Source organism: Anomalospiza imberbis, chromosome 3 (genome assembly GCF_031753505.1).
Source record: "Anomalospiza imberbis isolate Cuckoo-Finch-1a 21T00152 chromosome 3, ASM3175350v1, whole genome shotgun sequence".
Lineage (NCBI taxonomy): Eukaryota > Metazoa > Chordata > Aves > Passeriformes > Viduidae > Anomalospiza > Anomalospiza imberbis.
The window spans coordinates 78,537,382-78,555,845 of NC_089683.1; the positions used below are offsets into that span (position 1 = coordinate 78,537,382).

An 18,464-nucleotide genomic window follows, 5' to 3' on the forward strand; every position below is an offset into this window, starting at 1 on the left:
TTACAGCTTCCTTGAGTCTAGTTAAATGACAGGTAACCCTTTGCATTTACTGCATATTCAAAGTGCCTTAGAGTGCAAATAGCTCTTATGTGGTAAATATATCAACCAATTTAATATATGATAGGAAGAATCATCTCTAAGACTTCTGGAGTAGGAAAATTTTCACCTTCCTGCAACATCATGCAAGTTCCTGCACCACTTTTTAAAATGGATCATTCCCCATTATGCTACAGCAGAGCAACAAAAAATAACTCAAAATAAAATACAATATTCTTTTGTTAATAAGCTGTATTATCTTGATGTCCTTTAGGGAGGACAAGAAGATACAAATCCCATCAATAAAAAATTATACTTTGTGCTGGAATAATTTGCCATAGACTACTTCCTTCAACCAGAGGGATCCATTTCCTTGGATTTGTACTTAGGACTAAGAATACCCCCAGAGGACAGTAAGAAAGGAAATACTCTTGAGTGGGAAGTGTCTGCATAACAATATGGGAAGTGCCAGATACATTTACAATGTTTTATTTTCAAAAACATGAGAGGAAAAAAGAACACAAAAGAAATAAATGACAAAGAAGGTTGTTACTATCCAGAAAATGAAAACCTATCACTTGACTAAATAAGTAAGACTTTCAACTGCTGAAAATGAAAGTCAGCCCTCAACACAAGAAGTTCTTCAAATGCACATCGAGCCACACACCCCAGCTGACAAAACTCTTCCCTGAAATTACAGTGAGCTTGCTTTTAGGAAAAGCAAAGCAAAAATGTCTATGACAAACCTTGGCAATCTGCTCTGCACATGAACAGAAAGGGATTGATAGTTTCTTTAGTCAGGAAATTTTTAGCAGCTTATCTAATTGTGCTGCCACTACTTGGGAAAACCACTAATATGGAGAAACACAACAAACTGAAAATGTGTTACTTACAGTTCTTTCAGAGGTCTCTTGTGTACCTTAAAACATTTGTGTCCTGTTAGTGGTTACTGTATTTTACCAGGAAGGCACAAGATTTAAAAAAAAAAAGGAAGAAAGCACATTCGACATTTCTGTTATATAGGAACTGTAGAACATGCAGTGTGGTGTCACATGTTTCTCTGAAGTCATATTCTCTTTTCAAAAAAGACTGGGCCTGTTGGTAATGTGGCATAATTTTTACAATTAATTCTTAACGCCTCTAGTAAAATCTGTGAGTGTTTTAGCATGTGGCACTGCAGAGCACTCTCTTTCACACATCCACCACTCATATTCCCCACCATAATTACCAAGTCTAAATGTAACCACTTGAGATGTACTGTCTAACTAGAGTAAAATAAGAAAAACTGGTAGGACTGGTAATATTTATTCTGGAAATTTTGAGAGATGCAGTGTGGTATCTCTCTGCATCTGAATTTTAAAGGGCTGGCTGAACACCTTTACCAATTACCTCCAGAGGGGAAACCAATCCATTACTTGTAGACTCCCAGGCTTCCTCTATGAGCAGGGCTACAGCTACTAGTGTTGGCTTCCAACCGATGAAGGGAAAAAGGGAACTTCTGGGTGAAACACCCCTGAGCCTTAAAATGAGATAAATGGCCCAGGAAAGCCTTAGGATAGGCTCTCTCCACACTAAACTTCACGGTCTTGTGCCTTGACACAGTCAGGGCAATGGCCTGCACTGCTTTCCCAAAACTAAACAGCCATCACAAGATGGTGACAGTCTATTGGCAGAGGGAATTTCACTGAACACTCATGGCCAAACCCAGACACTTTTGAAGGTGATGTCCAGGCCTTTTATTTCTCAAGTGAACAATTAAAAGCAAGCATACAGAAATCAATCTCAGGAATGAAACTAACACCAGTTGCATCTTGTGTATGACTTGTTAGCTTCTACAAATTCTTGTATCAAGGATCAGCCTCTAACAGTATTTCCTGAAAGAAAACTCATCTGCAGGAGGCAGGAAGGCAAACACCATGGTTTAGTTTCTTTTTATTTAAGACATATTATACAGCGGAGTCCAAGGCATAAAGGTCTGTGAAAAATCTATCTCTGCTTAGTACCAGAAGAATTATGTCTAAGTGGATCCAAAGGGGAATAATAAAAAATAACAGGTCCTTGGGAGGCAGATACAGATACATAAGCAGTGTGTTGTTCAAGCTTTCAAGACAGTGATGTTATCCTGTAACCACAAAGCTCCAGAAATCCATAGTGATCTCAGATGAGGAAGAAATCTTGTTCACTTAGGTTTTCCGGACTGTCCTGTAAAGCATCTTCAGAAGCTTAGTCATCAGTTGGAAAAACTTATTTAAGGCTCACAAAAAGAAACTGACAGACAAAACTCCCACCCCACTCTTGATTCCAGAGTAAAATACTCTATCATTTAGGCAGCAGGACAAAAAAAATATGTGGATGAGAAGCAGAAGGAAGAACAGCGTGGGATGGGAGAAGCCTGACTGAAATGTCGTCTTTACCTCTCCTATTTCTCACCTGATATTTCTTGAGTATCTTAACCATGAAAATCCTTTCCCTCTGGAAAATTTAATGGGCACTTTAATTCACTATGATCAAGTGAGGGGGGACAGAGGTCACAAGCTAGTCTGAGGTATGCTCTGTACATGCAGCTGCAAAATATACCACCAGCTGACAAAAATCAATGAAGATCCGCCAGTTCATGAATTTATGTTTAAAAGACATATAAAACAATGTGCAGCACAGGAACAGATAAAGATTGAAGCAAAGGTCCAGTGTCTCAGTGAACTTTGCTAAATACCAATTTGCTGAAAAAAAATACCTCCAATTAGGTCTTTGTAGCAAGCTTCAGCCTTGAAAAGAACAAGTGCTTTATCTGTCATGTAATCCAGTACCCAATTACAAATCAAATCTAAGCTACTTCATTCCTACAACTAGGTTTTTAATTTTCAAAGATTTCAATGCCATGATGTTTCAATACATAATTACTCCTTATAAATTGCAACAAATTTTTGCAAAACAGCAGAGCTGAAACTACATATTTATAATTCGTTCTTTCATAAATCTTTTATACTATTAACAAGTCGAACGGATAATCAGTTTTGACATTTAAAAAAATTCTGTTATAGTTCTAATCCAAAAGCAGTATCTACTAGAAAACAGTCTCCTACTTTAAATGCTTTGAAAATACAAACATATATTCATATTCTCTTGCAATAGGAAATAAGAGGTTTTGTGGGCTAATATTTTCATCCTCTTCTTTAAAAACTATTTCCAAATAAGGATAACAAAACAGAGGAAAGTAACACATAAAAGATGCTGGGAGTGCAGTAATCTCTAGGTTTGTTTTGTTTTTCAAGATCAGTCATCTGAAAACAGACAAGATGTGTTCTTTCTCAGATGGTAAGATGCTTTAAGGACTTTGGAGAAAGAAGAAGTTGGTGTAGCACTGCAGTTCCCCGAGAACCACCCTCCTGGACTACAATCCGTTCTCACTACTCTACTTGCCCAGTAAGGACTCAATATTCGCTTACTGGACTCCTCTAACACACCAAAATTTATGAAGATGAGAACTCAAAAACTGATACTTGAAAGCCTTAATATTCCTACAGAAGCATGAAGCCTACAGTCAAACATTGTGAAGGAATAGTCTCAAAAACCTGCTGTCTTTGATTAAAAAAAAACCTCTCTTGAGCTGCAGAGAACAGCACTGAATCAGAACTGAAGCACTCCAGAAGTTCCTAACAACTTTAGAAAGGTACAATACCCATACAAGAGATTCTTTTTGGTATAAGTAAAGAAGAGAAAAATGAAGATTGCCCAGTGTCAGAAGGTCACCACACTCAGCTGGGCTGAAATCCTCACCTTTAACTCAGGAACATTCATCATCAGTCACTGACTTCTGAATTGCTTCAGTACTTGAATACAGTGATTTAAATACTTCTCTCCAAACAAGTACATGACATGTCACGTTCCAAAGGCTTTTTTTCTAAACTTTTATTCAATTGTCAAACATAGCACTTTTCTTGACAAAATAGCAGTGTCCATTCTGACCATGGTCACAGGAATTGCGCCTGACCGGTTCCAAGAGAAGCTGGTGTTGGAAGGGGCGTGGCAGAAGAAGTGGTACTACTTCATGTCTATTTAATTGACTTCTTAATGCAGAACTATTTCAGAGCAAGGGGGAGAAACTGGAACATGAATATTTTTGCTAAGCGAAAACTGACAGGTGGGAACTAACTGGAGACACTTCTGTAGTTAGTTATGAGAGAATTCTGAATTTTTCCAAGGGTATTTTGGGACAGGCGTGTAAGTTACAAAATCAGGAAAACCCCCAGACAATAGCCAAAAGAGCAATGAAGTTCCTAAATCAGAAGGAAAACAAGATGAAGTGTACAGCTGAAGTGTCAAAATCATCAAGTCAATGCTGAGCTGACACACATAAAAGAGCCACAAAGGAAAATAGTAAGAAAGGTAAATAAAAATAACTTGTGTTGATTCAGATGCAAGACCTGAGTCCTTCCTCTTTTTTTCAGCAGAAGAGTAAAAAAATACTTTGAAACCTTGCCATGCCTATCACTGTTGACTCAAGGGCATCACACATCAATCTGTATCATAAAAAACAGGCTAACATCTCCCACGAAGAAAAAAAAAATCTGTTATCAGGAGAGAGAAAAAAAAAGAAATAAAAACTAAAGAAGAAAGAAGGAATGTGGTTATCCACTTCTTGCTTATGCCAAGCCAACCAGTTCATCTTAATTTATGCATACTATTGCATCTCCCAAGAGACACAGCTTTGCTCTATTGTTCTACAGTTTAACTGAAAAACCACCAGACCTTATAAAGGGAAGTTTGTGGAGGTTGTTGGAGAAGAAAACTAGAATACATTACCCTACAGAATACATGTGCTACCTCATTTCAATTATTTTCCTGCATCTTAGGGAAAATTCAGAACAACTACAAGGGAAAACAGTCTGCACGGGCAACTGATCCTTTGGATTTCATTAGAGCATTTTAGCCTAAAAAGATTTTAAAGCCTCCACATGATATGAGTAAAACCATACTATTTTAATGAAAAAATACAGCATATAGAATGATTTTAGCATACACAAAAATCCAAATTCTACAAATTCATCAAAACACATGAGGAAAAATAAAACATACGCTTAAGAGAACCTGCTTCTTTTGCAGTTGTGATGCTCTGGGTATACCACATTACTCGTAGCTGTAGCGTATTGCAGGAAAATGATCACTGAAGGATCAGGACTGTAAATTGCTGAATTTATAGCACAGAGTTTTTACAAAATAGCTTGGCAACTTCCCCTGAAGTATGAGTATCTTTAAAATATGACATACATTTGTACTGCCTAAGGTCTATTCCCATGCAATAGAAGTGACTTCGGCAGTAATGAACAGAGTGACCTCTAATCAACCAAATTTGCCCTACTCTCAGAATACCACATAAATCAGTTACTGAGGAGTTGCCAAAGTCTTACTAAGTGCTTGAAAGCTCTTCCTAGATGGACGTAACAGAATTAAATTTAGGATGTTTTTGGATACCAGTGTCCAAACTCCAAATACTATATAGCTATGTAGTGTTCACCCCAAACAGGTAGGTTTATTACTGACGTCTATAAAATGTACTCCCACACTCTTAATGTTATTTTACACAAAATGTAAAGGATCTCCCCATCTTTCCAAATATTGAGTATTATGAATAAATCAAGGCCTTTTCTAATCAACCTACATTACTCACTTCACTCATGTGAGAAATCTTGCATGAAATTTTCTCTTCAAACTGGAGATGCATTGTAGCTATAACAAAGTTATTTGTAAATTCCAGCTTCCACCCAACATGGATGAATTCCTTGAGTTTCCTATAACTGACAAATGTTAAGTCTGACAATCTGTATTTGCTTCTTCTCAAACAGCAACTCTTTGCCACCACTGACAGCTTAAGCAGCTACTTCCCCATCCTTACTGCGTTGTGCTGGAGATTTATTTTTGGCCAGGTCTGTTTCCCAAACCCATTCACGTCATGTCCACACAGACACGCATACCAATGCAATGGCAGGATGTGAGGGAGAAGCGCCACCAGACCACGGCAAACACTGCATCTGAATCACGCTGTGCACGAGGCGTCTCTGCTCCTCACCTGTGAGCAAGGGCAGCCCGGACCGATTTGTTTCCCAGAGTTCACCGTAGCAACTGAAGTGGCAGTTGCAGCACAATTATAAAAACAGACCACGATGAGACCTCAACCATGGTAATAACCAGGCCAAGAAATGTTTCAGGATTTTTTTGCTGCTCTCTGCAGGTACATCGTAATTAGCTGGTTGTTTGCAGTGGAGCTGCAAATATATCATTAATCTTTAAGTAAAATATTCACGTTGCACAATTTCCCTCTTTCACAGGAGAAGGGGTTTGATTTTGAACATGTGAGGGTTAATACAGTTCAGCGGCTTGAAAATTCTGTTATTGCTAGGTGCTGTCAGCAATGTGAATGGTCAGAACACACAGGTGAAAACTCCCCCATCTTTGTATCTCTCAGTGGATCCAAATGAATACAGAAATACATTCAAGATACATAGACACAAAACAATTGCAAAAACAACTGAAGGTGAAGCAGCATTTTCAGAAAAACGGAAGAGCTTGAAAGGAAAGACCATACATAAATACTAGAAAATATATAATTGAGGAAGTTATAATGGAGAGATATAACCTAATTAGTTTATTCTTCTAGAATCAAACAATTTCACTGAGGCAACACAACTTTTGGGATACAGGGCAAATCACATACAAGTACCATACAACTCACAGTACTTCAAATATAGTATTTACCATTAAAATAATGCACATGCAAAATATGCAGTTTTGTCTGTTACTAAGAAACTAACAAATGTACTTAGACACTTTGCAAAAACAATGAGAAAAAATGTAATGTAAATTAAGTTGAAAATGGAAGAGTTTAAAACAATGTTTTTACTGTTTTCTGCTTTCTCTATAAAAGATTTTTCAACATTGAATTTCAAACAATGCCTTGTAACTCCTTAAATATGCTGTTCTGGAAAATGATTAAGGTATTCCAATTACATTCCCATTGTTCAAACTCAATCTAATTAATTGCATTTTGATTTTTCAAAAGCATACACAAAAGTACATTTTTGTACATTTGAATTCTGACTTGCTTGGCATGGCAAGTATTTTTTACAAAACAAGTTTTCCAATATATTTAAAATACAGCTGCATTCACAGCAAGAAGCTATGCTACACCAATGAAAACATACTGCATTGGTAGCCTTCATAGATCAAAGTGACTGAATAAAATTATTTGAAATACAGCTCCTTCCACAGGATATTAAAATTGTGTGGGTTTGGTTTTTTTTTTTGTCTGGAGAGACTGGGAGGAAAAGACTTTACAGAGTTCTCCCTCCTTTCCAATTGGGCAGTAAAATATTGCCTCTCTGATTTAAGCAGGAAAAAAATTCTGTTGATACCCCCTTATGAAATCAGAACAGGATTATTTTTAAGTGTTTTCATTAATTACATGGTAACCTGCATTCTTTGGGTGGTGAATAAAAGAGGAAAAGCATTTATTTCCCATAGAAACAATTGCCTGTCAAACAAAGCATAAAAAGACAAAAGGCAGAAACACTGTTTCAGCTTGAATGCCTTAATGTCACCATTTGTCATGCAGCACTTCCTCAGAAAACCCCCAAGTACAGTTAACTCTGCTCCTCTTTGCACAGTGCACTTTCTCCCTCGGTACAGGATTAAAATGCGCCCGGCCTGCCGATGAAACAGCAGAGCCATCGCACATTGTTATGCAACTCACTGTCTGCAAGGGTGGCTCGTAGCTCCTTCTTTATTCAGCAAGTGCCAAGTGCATGTTTAATCAATGTCACAGCTCACCACAGTGTGCAGCTAAAGCCACTGTCATTCCTCTCTTCAGATTTGCCTGGCTGAGTTATGCAATGCTCCGAAGAATACCTTGGAATTCTTTCCAGAGGCTCTGAATGCAGGTGGGTGACAGCGTTCAAACTACTGCCAGCAAAGCAGACCTCTTTTCATCCTTTCTCAGGCTGGACTAAAATTACATAGTGTGACTGCACGTAGTTCGCTGCATTTGGAATTACAGCATGTCAACGTGAGAAAGCCTCTTCAGACGGCTGCCTCAAAGAGTAAATCAAAGGCTGAAGTCTTAATAAATAACGAAGTATAACTGAATAAAACCAGGAGCTGTTTCTATTTTTTTTAAAGACAAAACAGAACAGCATGCATTTTGTTGCTCTGCATCAGCTAAGGAAAAAAAAGCCTCAGTTTTAATGAGAATTAGTCAACAGTGAGGATCATTATGAGAAAGAGCTTTACTGTTTTTTCAACTACACTTGCTTGAGTGGATTACTGAGAAAGAACACCAGTCATTTGGAAGATTCTGCAACATTATTATCTTCACTGATAAACTTCTTCATCAAGAAACTGTACGTGCTCCTATCTGGTCTGTCTGAGAGAGGAGAGCAGCCCCTTCATGAAGATAAAAGCCCGGCTTGCCACTGAATTGACGAGTAAGAAGCATGTCTGATGACATTTTATTCCTGATGCAATGTAGGGTAAGAAATACCTTTTTTTTTAACCTCTCTGTAAGATATGTTCTGAGCTGATGACATTAATTAGACTCACAGCAGAAATACGTTAATCTATAATGATGAAAGCTGTTCGTCAGGAGAGAAAGATGCTATTGCACTATAAAATGATTGTATATCTTCAGTAAATTGGAGTGATCTGAACTAGTAGAAATCCCCATCAAATTTCTGATCAATAAAGCTAAAACAGCATAGCAGATTACATACAAGATCAACATCCCAGTAACCAATGAACTGGGAATTTTACAGGGAATATGTTTCTAGAAGACATTTGACTGCAAATTAGGAGTACAAGAGCAGCTAAGTAATAGAAATGATCTGTCAACCTTACTTCTGCAACCAAAAAAAGATAACAAATCATACATGCATCTATAAATGTCTACTTGAATTCTTAGACTGCATAGAATGTTGCCACTATAAAAGTATTACCATCCTGTGGCATACTGCAATAATCAGCATATATAACCCTCCTTTATATTTCAAGAGACAGACATTTTCTGATAAATGCTTACTGTTGCATGGATGTCCAAAAGCTGATCTGTTAAACATGAAAAAGGATAAGATCTCACTCACAATTGCCTGCTTGGGGCTCACTGTTGAAAAACAACTGTGATACTGTATTAAGGAGGCTATTTTCCATATTTGAAAATAGCAGGCATGAATATTTTCAACTGGTTTTTTTATGTGGCAGTTAAGTATTTAAGAAAAGCTAAAAATGCATATAACCTCCCCAGGCATTTCAGAGTATTTGAAAATGCTCACATATGTGCTTTCACTAGTATCATCTTTTATAAACAAATAAGCTGGCTTAAGATAAATTTTAAATGTCTTTTGTAATAAAGCATACTAACTGGCTTGGAGCACCAAGCTGTTTTTCACTCCTATCAAATCTGTACCTACAGAACATTTATTTTTAACATGAACATGTTCATACAAAAAGGAAACAAAAGACAACTATAACTCAATAAATGCAGCATTAAGAAACGGTGTATGAAGAACTAAAGAATTGTTTTTAAAAAGCTCAAAGCTTGCGTGTTTGTCAGACCAGATTTACCATTTGTTTTCTTTTTTCTAGCTAGCTGCCAGAATACTGGTGAAGGTATTTGCAGGAAAAATGGGGACCTCTGCCATCACAACACTAGAAGATGTAAAAAGGCAAGAGGAGAAAGAGGAAAAAGAAGAATCTATTTTAGCACTGCTTGGGATTATTGGAACTGTGCTCAATTTATTTGTTATTGTTTTTGTGTATATCTATACTACACTTTGATGACATTTTTGAAAATCAATTGTACAGCACAAAGTGCAAAGACCTGCAATGGTAAGGATGATTTCTAAATTTAAAGCAAAAAAACCCCACCACTCTCTGAAAAGACTATCAAAAACATTCCAGAGTGAAGTGTCTGGCTAAGGGTGCTGCATCAATGACTGCAAAGTGTACCTATGAGCCCAGCTAGAGTGCTAAATTACATAAATGAAGGCAGACCAAATACAACATTTTGTTGGTAACAGATGAAATCTGAATAGCAGGGTCAGAGATGGCACTGTTTTATTGCCAGCAAACATGCAAGACAAAAATGTAGGCAAACACTGAAAATAATCAGAACATAGAAAGAGAGAAACTATAAGCAGGTCCCATGCTTTCTATGGTTTTGTGCAGTATGTCTCTTCATAGCTGAGACCAGAAAACAGGCAAAAGGGTTTTTTATTTTTAGGCCACCATAATTTAGGCTTATAATTTACACTAATGTATAGTAAGTGTGGAAACAGGAATGCTGTTATACTAGAAGTTGTAATATTATAAATAAAATTTTAACTATTGACTATATTCTGCAGCATTTTTGTTAGTCTTGTGGAAAGCTGAAAAAGGTTAGATTTTCTTGCCTTTACTAAATCTGTATTTTAAATCATCGTGCTATACTGACAATGTGCTTTTCTAATTAAAAATACTTTAAAGTGGTGTGAAAAAATAAAGAATAATTTTAGTACTTATTTTAAGACATATTAATAATTCCAATGACATACTAATACATATTATCTAAATGAAAAAATCTTAAATTACATTTTATATATCACCATTTTTAGAATGTGCTTAACAGAAGCCAAATACAATTCTCATGTTTTCAACCTGATGCTTATTTTCAAGTAAAAGGTATCATGCAAGGATTCACAGTGTTGCATGGAAAACCTTTGTCCAGAAGACTGTACTCTCCCTTTCTGGACCAAATACTGAAGAAATTTTCCCTTTTTGCACTGTCTATGATTGAGGCCCAGAATTGCAACTCTTCAGCGTACTTCACAGAACATACCATTTGGCTACTGAAATTAGTGAAACTAATTAAAACCTATTTAATTAAATCTACATATGCCTTTAAACTAGATCCAAAGCTGCAGACAGTCTGAGACCATAGAAGCTTTTGTATACATGAATGTATCTCACATGTACCTTATAATGAAAATTACTTTTGAGAGTTTAGGATTAGAAACTCATTAAACAAATAACTTGGAAAAAGTAAAAAGAAACTGATTTTAATAAATACTTTTCTTACTGTTACCTGTACCACAGAGGAACAACAGAGCAGCTGCATTTCTGAATATCAGCTCAATTTCCTCTAGGCTACAAAACTACATCCAGTCCCTCCATAAAATGACATGTGAAGAAATACATCCCTTATATAGGTGATAGCTTGTTAGTGTATAGAATTTGGTACTGCTAAACCAACTGAGCCTTTGGAAGTCACTTTGAAACCAGTACATGCATACATTCTAGGTCAGGGACCTAGAAGAGAATGAATTTGGCAATGATATTTCAGTCAGTTGCACACTGTTACACCGACTTATGGACAAATGAGGTGGAAGATGGTATATTCTGGTTTTGCAACTCTGAGTCAATACTGGCTCAACTAGAAAAAATGATAAACAGGGCTGAGGCTGCACTGGAAGGAAGCACATGCAGACAAGAATATTTACTCACCAGCCACAGTCTTCAGAAAGTTTCTATTAAATGTATACTTATTTTCAGTATATGAAGCACCAAAGCATTCTGTAAAACTAAGCTACATTCTAAAGGAATTATGCAGGTTGCTAATGTTTATTTAAGACTACAGAACAGATATTACCATTATTATTTTTTCAATGTACTTCTTATATCGACATACATATGGATATTATTGCATTTAATCTCATAATACCAGGATATTTGAGATGGATCTCTGAAGTGAAAGATTACAAGAACCTGAAAAGTGAAATTCAGGTAGAAATTACTGCTGTTTATTTTGATCCTGAAATTATTTTCAACTTGTCAATTCTGTGAAATAAATAAACAGTTTTATTTCATATCATTTCAGTGCATAGCTCTCTTCTCGAAATTGTGATTCAACTAATACAACAGCATTACAGTGAAATACTGCACCTTTTTTTTGTAAGCTCTTCAACAGCAAAACAGACAAAAATCAATCCCAAAATTATAACCATATGTGGCAAAGGGTCAGTATGATTCTTTTACCAATGCATGAGCTCATTAACATTAATGAAGGCTAGAAGAATTTTTAATTTTAGTAATTATATGCTATCTATCTAAACTGCCATTGTTCTTCTGATTTCATTTATAGCAAAGGCTTTGATCCTTAGAGGGAAGTCACAGGGTAACATTATCACTAGATTACCTCAGCATACAGGTTACATTTTGTTTTAAAACAGCAATCTGATGTTCTTTCTTAACAGGTAATACCTGCAGGCTATACTCATGTGGACCTAAGTCTAACTTTAGTTAAATGAGCTCTAATAAACAGCTTTGGTACTTATACATTGAATCCAATATATGCTAAAGAATTTCACCAACAAAAAATATCTTAATAGCAACTACCTCTCATTATACACAGCAAAAAGTCAGTAGTCTAGGGAAGTTGCATGATGATTCAACATTTACATTGCAGCAGTACCATCATATCTTCAGTGATGGATGCATAATGAGCTCAGTGTACCTGCCTCAGAGTACTCAACATACGCAGTTCAGTGGGACTGGATAATTTGACACAAAGTAAAACAACACCATGTAATGCCTTGAGAATAAGTGTGATTGCTAGAAAAGAAATACTCTATCTTCAGCAGACCAACTAGTGTAGTTCATGGTCTGAGGCCTGAGTATGACTTCAATGGACTCAACTAAGAAAGGTACATCAAAAGAGGCAGAAAAAAGAATGCAGCACATTCACATTCAACAGATTTGTCCACAGTACTGATTAGACAACATTCAAAATGAGGTATTTGGCAGCAGGATAAAGCAGCACAACATTAATGAATCCACAAGTCCATGATGTGGTAGTATGTGGTAAACTATGAAAGGTGCATTGAAAGCAAATACTGGAACACACTGGTCAGTAAAGACAATCCCTTTAGCAAAGCCCTCCCACAGAAATGCATCATCTCTTCTCAGCAGTCAAACCCAGGGAAGACTGAGCTCATGTAACACTACAAGCTATGCTGGCCACATCACATGGCATCATTGCTCACCAAAGAAGGTAAGGTGCCTAATAAAGGAGCATGCATGTATGCAAACCCCAACTAAAATTACAGTATCATCTGTTTTCTGTAAGCCTGGAAATTCAAACAAGGAGAATACAAGCAGAATTCTGCCGCTTGCTATGAGGTCTGTTTTCCAAGGCAAAGGTGATAACAAACCTCTTTCGATATTTGGCTTGTAACACATCTAAGTTATCTCAGGGTTTGCTAGGTAGTAGTTTAAGGACAAACCAGTAGAAAACTGTATTTTTTACCATGAAGACACCACCTAATATTGTGGTATTGACAAATCCCAACTTCACTTGGCTTCTTACTGTTCAAGCCTATTAAAAAATAGATAGTTTCTGCCCTGTTCTAGAAGTCACTTGATATTCCTTCTGTTTCATGATTCCTTTCCACTGTCTTGTCTCTGTAAACCTTGTTAGCTACAAAGACTATTATAAATACAGCCATTCTTCTCTCCCACTCGCAAATACTATCTTGCATTAGCTTCCATAAACCTATCAGTCAAATAACTCTTACTTGTATCAGCAAAATCTAGACCTTCAAGATAGTCATGTATGGCCACACGTTTGCTGGGAACCTCTTGCTGTACAGTGCAAATTTTACTGCTGCGCATTCTGTTCAAGAAGAAAAATGCTCACATATTTGAAAGAGTCTCTAAATTCTTTCAAATGAAATGTGCTGTATACAAGACAATAGTGAAAAGGTTTTACATGACAGTTTTTAGTGTGAAATGTGCATACATGTGTGGTAATGAATACATGCTAGATGTTTCATGATACAGAAGTTAAAAACTACATCAATTTTACAAATGTAAATATGAGTTAAATCTTAGGAATAAACATAGGTATAATAAAAAAATCTCACCATGCTGCAAAAATAAACCTTCTGCTTTACAGAATGAAAGATAATAAAAACCATAGTAATGCCATAACAAGACACGAAACAAACACCAAAAAATTATCAAGAAATGGTGAGGGTAACAGCAGCTACTGCCCCTTGTGACAAGAGCTATCTTGCATATTAAGTAAAGTTCTTCAATGACAGACAAACCTTCCTTCTCTACAAGAAAAAAAGCAATTACAGAAATCAATTGAAGTGGTCACAATTTGCAAGGACTTCACAAACACCTCACTTTGATGCAGATGAAGCTGCAGAACATATCAGAGCAATCTGGTTTGTACTGATCTGGTTCAAGGTGAGGTTTCTAAAAGATTAAATGTTATGTGAACACTGCTTGTCTGATCAATATTCCTTTTATCTAGAACTATATAGATAACAATCTAGTCCATGTATGTTTTGGGCAAATTAAGCAGGATGCCAAAATAAACTTAAGCAACAAAAATCCTAGATAGATTTACAACTGTGACACAGGCTAATCTGCTGAAAGAGCTTTGCAAGCTAGATGTGCCAGAGCTGTAGCTAATTGAACATGTGTAAGCAAAATACAAAATTTACATCAATACCAGAATACTTACTGTTTTATATTACCACAGAGCTACCAGCCTACTGTGCAATGAAAGGAAAAAGCATGCCTGCAGCTTCATGGCACATATTTCTATTTCAAAACTTTTCCCCCTCCTTAAATTTGTGTGTATGGTAGATACACATAGATATGTGAAGATCTCTATTATTCCAACAATTACAACAAAACCTAAAATATGGCAGAATAAGTTCAGCATAAGGGCAACCTTCATCTGGTCTCACCAGTACCCACTCAAATCTGAGAAAGTTACAGGGTTGCTGAAAATCGCTAATTTATGTCATCACTGTGCTGGGCACAGCTTGCTCCTGCTCAGGTGCCAGAACCCAGGAACATTCTGCTAGCATTCTATATGCAATATCCTAAGTTCTCAGACCAATATAGTTACCTGCTCATTCCACACAGAAATACATTTTGACAGCAGAAGTTGCACCAGTCTGAAAATTAGAATACTATATACATGTACATTACTACCTATGCTGCTCCCTTTCCTACTCTCCCTAGACTCCCGTTCAGCCTTGCTAGAGAAGACACAGGTAATTCAAGATAAGTTTGAAATTAGATAAAGCTCTATCAGGAAAGACTCAAATCTATTCTACTACATTGAATTGGTCTTCAAGCTTTTAAATAAGAAAATAAAAATAGCAGTAATAATAAAAAAGTAATCTCCATATTTGAAATATTTGAATCATAAATGCATTAAGGGAATTTGTCAGTCCCACAAGCATTACACCAGAACCTAACACAGCTTCAGAGCTTCTCAACCTGCTTCTCTTGTGTTAGGTATGTCTCCTGACACTCAGTGTTGATGACACTGAGACACCCAGCATCACGTGCAACTTGCACTCATTAATGTGAAAATTATCTGTCTGCCTTTCAACTCAACAGTAATTACTGCACTGGAATTATGCCTTGTTATCACTAAGACAAACTGTTTTCAGGGGGTCCTTCCCAACTAAATGCATCTGGCTCAAATACTAACAAAGAGAAGACATTCTTTTTGCACATTTCCCTTTTATACTGCTATACTACTGCGCTTTTAAAGATGAGCCTGACTGATGTGAGCCTGCAAAATTATTATTTTTAAACCCAGGAGAGCATTGTTAATTATAATGTTGTATAGAGTTTTGATCAAATACAGCAGGAAACACTCATAGTGCTTTGATCAATCAAAGGATAGCAACCCTCAGATTTTACAGTTCTAAATTTCAATAGAAATAACCCCATTCTTTGTGAACTTGTAAACGGAAGAGTAGTTTTCATTTTTTTCTCTGAAAAGCAAGGTTTTGCTTCGCTTTAATACAGTTTAACTGCTACATTGCTCACTCTTTCCTACTTGTTAATGCACAGGCACAACATTTCAACACCACCTGCCAACCACGAACAACAGTAGTTCAGCAGTGGAAAATACACCTAAAATAAATATGTCTCACCAAAACTTTGCCTCTTCTTTGTACACTGAGAAAACAAATGGTCCCTGAAATCCAAACTAGTCTGAACTTCTCCCCACGAGCCACATATCTCATCTATTCTATCAGTATCTGACTGTTCTTTCCCAGTTAAAGGTGACTTACACAGACAGATACATTCTTCTATTGAAAACAGGAAAAAGCAATTTCAGCAGCTGTGATTCATCTGTAACTCAGGATCAGCTGCTTCATCCTTTAGATAACATCGTATTTTTGCTAGGCCTTTCAATGACTCTTCCTCAAAAAAGAAGAATTTATGATCTGTTAGAAAGATTACTTTGTTGTTTTAATTTATAATTTCCTTGCCTGTTTTACATTATTTTTTCAATTGCAATAATGAGCTTGGTCTATCATTAGTTCATTTTCCTCATTTGCAGTATGTGCCAAACAGAACCAACAAATTCATTGCAAAATTAGGGTGAGGTGTCAAACTGCAGACTAGCAAGTGAAAGATCTTCATATTTTTATTTTTAATATAAGACTCCAGCAGACTTTTTGAACTAGTTCCATTCCATCACACAAGACTATGTAATGCCCTAGTTAGTACAAATTAAAAGAGCCACATTCTTGTTTTAGTTCTAAGTAGTTTTGCAAATACTTAACACAGGGATGATTTCTCTTTTACCTCTAACATAAATGTATGCTGTAATTCAGAGAGCTATAACATTGTTTCATGAATTCACACCACCACACCCTCCAACTGGCATCCCAAAGAATGGCAGTAACGTGAACAAAGACATTAATCAGTGGCTCCAAAAATAGGGCAGACAAAATAAGCTCCAAAACCAAATTACTCAGATTTGCAACAACTCCTCTAGATACTTAAGGATTAAATCCATCCTTATAAACAAAGTAACTTAATAAAAATCCAACCTAAGGCTCATCTCCATAGTAAAGCTTGTCTTCTAGTGAGACTGAACATAAATCACAAACCCAGTCTGCTGATGTTGTCATTAGGTCATTAGTTCCGCACAGGCTTAATTCATACTGCTTCACGCCACCTTGTAAAACTGAAATGGTTTCCCCAGACAGGTACAACACACCAGATGAAAACTATCAAAGCATCTTGGTTTTAAAATTATGAGCAGAAATTTGATGAACTCATAGAACTCATTTGTTTTTGCTTTTAAAAAGCCCAACAATTTAACTGTTCCCAGATATTTGAAATATTTTACAGTTCTGATAAGAGGCTTATATTTGTACTTCCTAGATAAAGGAAAAAAGCTTTGATTGAAGTAGAATTGCCCTACTATGTGCAAATTTACCAAATTCAGGCATATGGTAAAGCCTCAATTTTCTATAAAATTGACATTTTTCTTCACAATAAGTTTCGTGGTCTTGTATAAAGTACTCGTTTTCTCTGTGTGTCTTCTGTAGAAGAACTAACATGTAAACTTTTCAGAAGAAAACACCATTTTCCTGTTAGTTTCAACAGCTGAAGAACTGAACTTCAAATTTAAAGACATATTGCAACAAATGTGAGCATTTCAACATTTTATTTTGTTTTCTAAGGCTCAAGTGAATGCTCCATTAGTAAAATTCTGAACTGGCAAGCGTACTGAAACCAGCAAGAACCACTTGTTGTTTCTGCAAAAACTGATTTGACAGAAGTAAGCCAGCTTTGATTTTGAAGGAAGCAAGGACACGCTACCTGAGTCGTTGCGGAGGTACGATGACATCGCTGGGATGAGACAGGACTGACTGAGCAGCTCCAGGAGAATGGATGGAAGAGCGCTGCTGTTTTGACCTCTCCCCTCATGGCTCGTTTGAGTCTCTTCATTTGATGTACTCCCAGCAGGATTTATGTAACTGGCAAGAACCTGAAATACACCAAAGTACTTAATTAAAACTGATTTCTTTCAGTCAAAAGAACTTTGACTTTCCTTAAGATAGATGCCCCAACACTTCACTAACTGTTTTGTGAATTCAGTTCTGGTATTTACTTCAGCAGGCCCAAAGATGTTTCAGAAGAATTTCTATACAGTTATTAGATTATTCAAACTTTGGCTAATGATAAAATTAAGTAACTACCATAATTCTGAATTATTTTAGGAGCTCAATTAATATGAACGTTGACAAACCTGCTGGAGTTACTCAAAGCAAGAGTTTGCCAGCTCAGACCATTGAGACCTGAAGCTGACCAGTCCCTTTCACTTTACAACACCAAGTACACCAACTAGCAGTAGGACTTTTCTTTTTTTCAACTGCAAATGCTTCAGGTATTTTTGTAACTTCATGTGGGATGGGACTTCAAGGTTTCCAGATGAAACAGTAAGTTATGGTGAGCCCAACAGTTACCTGGAGGAACAACTACTCACGAGCACGGCTCTTATCTGAGTAAACAAAGACCAGCCTTCCCTTTGGCTGATGGATGATGGGAAGACACCTCCCGACTGCACA

The 18,464-nt window shown here is 36.6% G+C and overlaps 1 protein-coding gene and 1 long non-coding RNA gene across 7 annotated transcripts in view; one reads left to right on the forward strand and one right to left on the reverse strand.

The window, feature by feature from the left end:
- BIRC6 (baculoviral IAP repeat containing 6) overlaps positions 1-18,464 on the reverse strand; it is a 173,740-nt gene that overhangs the window by 32,563 nt on the left and 122,713 nt on the right. For all 6 annotated transcript variants that reach the window (XM_068185299.1, XM_068185301.1, XM_068185298.1 and 3 more), the window contains one exon: positions 17,716-17,884. In XM_068185299.1, coding sequence (XP_068041400.1) covers positions 17,716-17,884 — 169 coding nt within the window. The remainder of the gene's footprint in view (positions 1-17,715; positions 17,885-18,464) is intronic.
- On the forward strand, positions 7,542-11,107 carry LOC137471188 (uncharacterized). The gene is made up of 2 exons (XR_010997454.1): positions 7,542-8,558; positions 9,667-11,107. It is a non-coding gene; the product is annotated as an uncharacterized lncRNA (long non-coding RNA).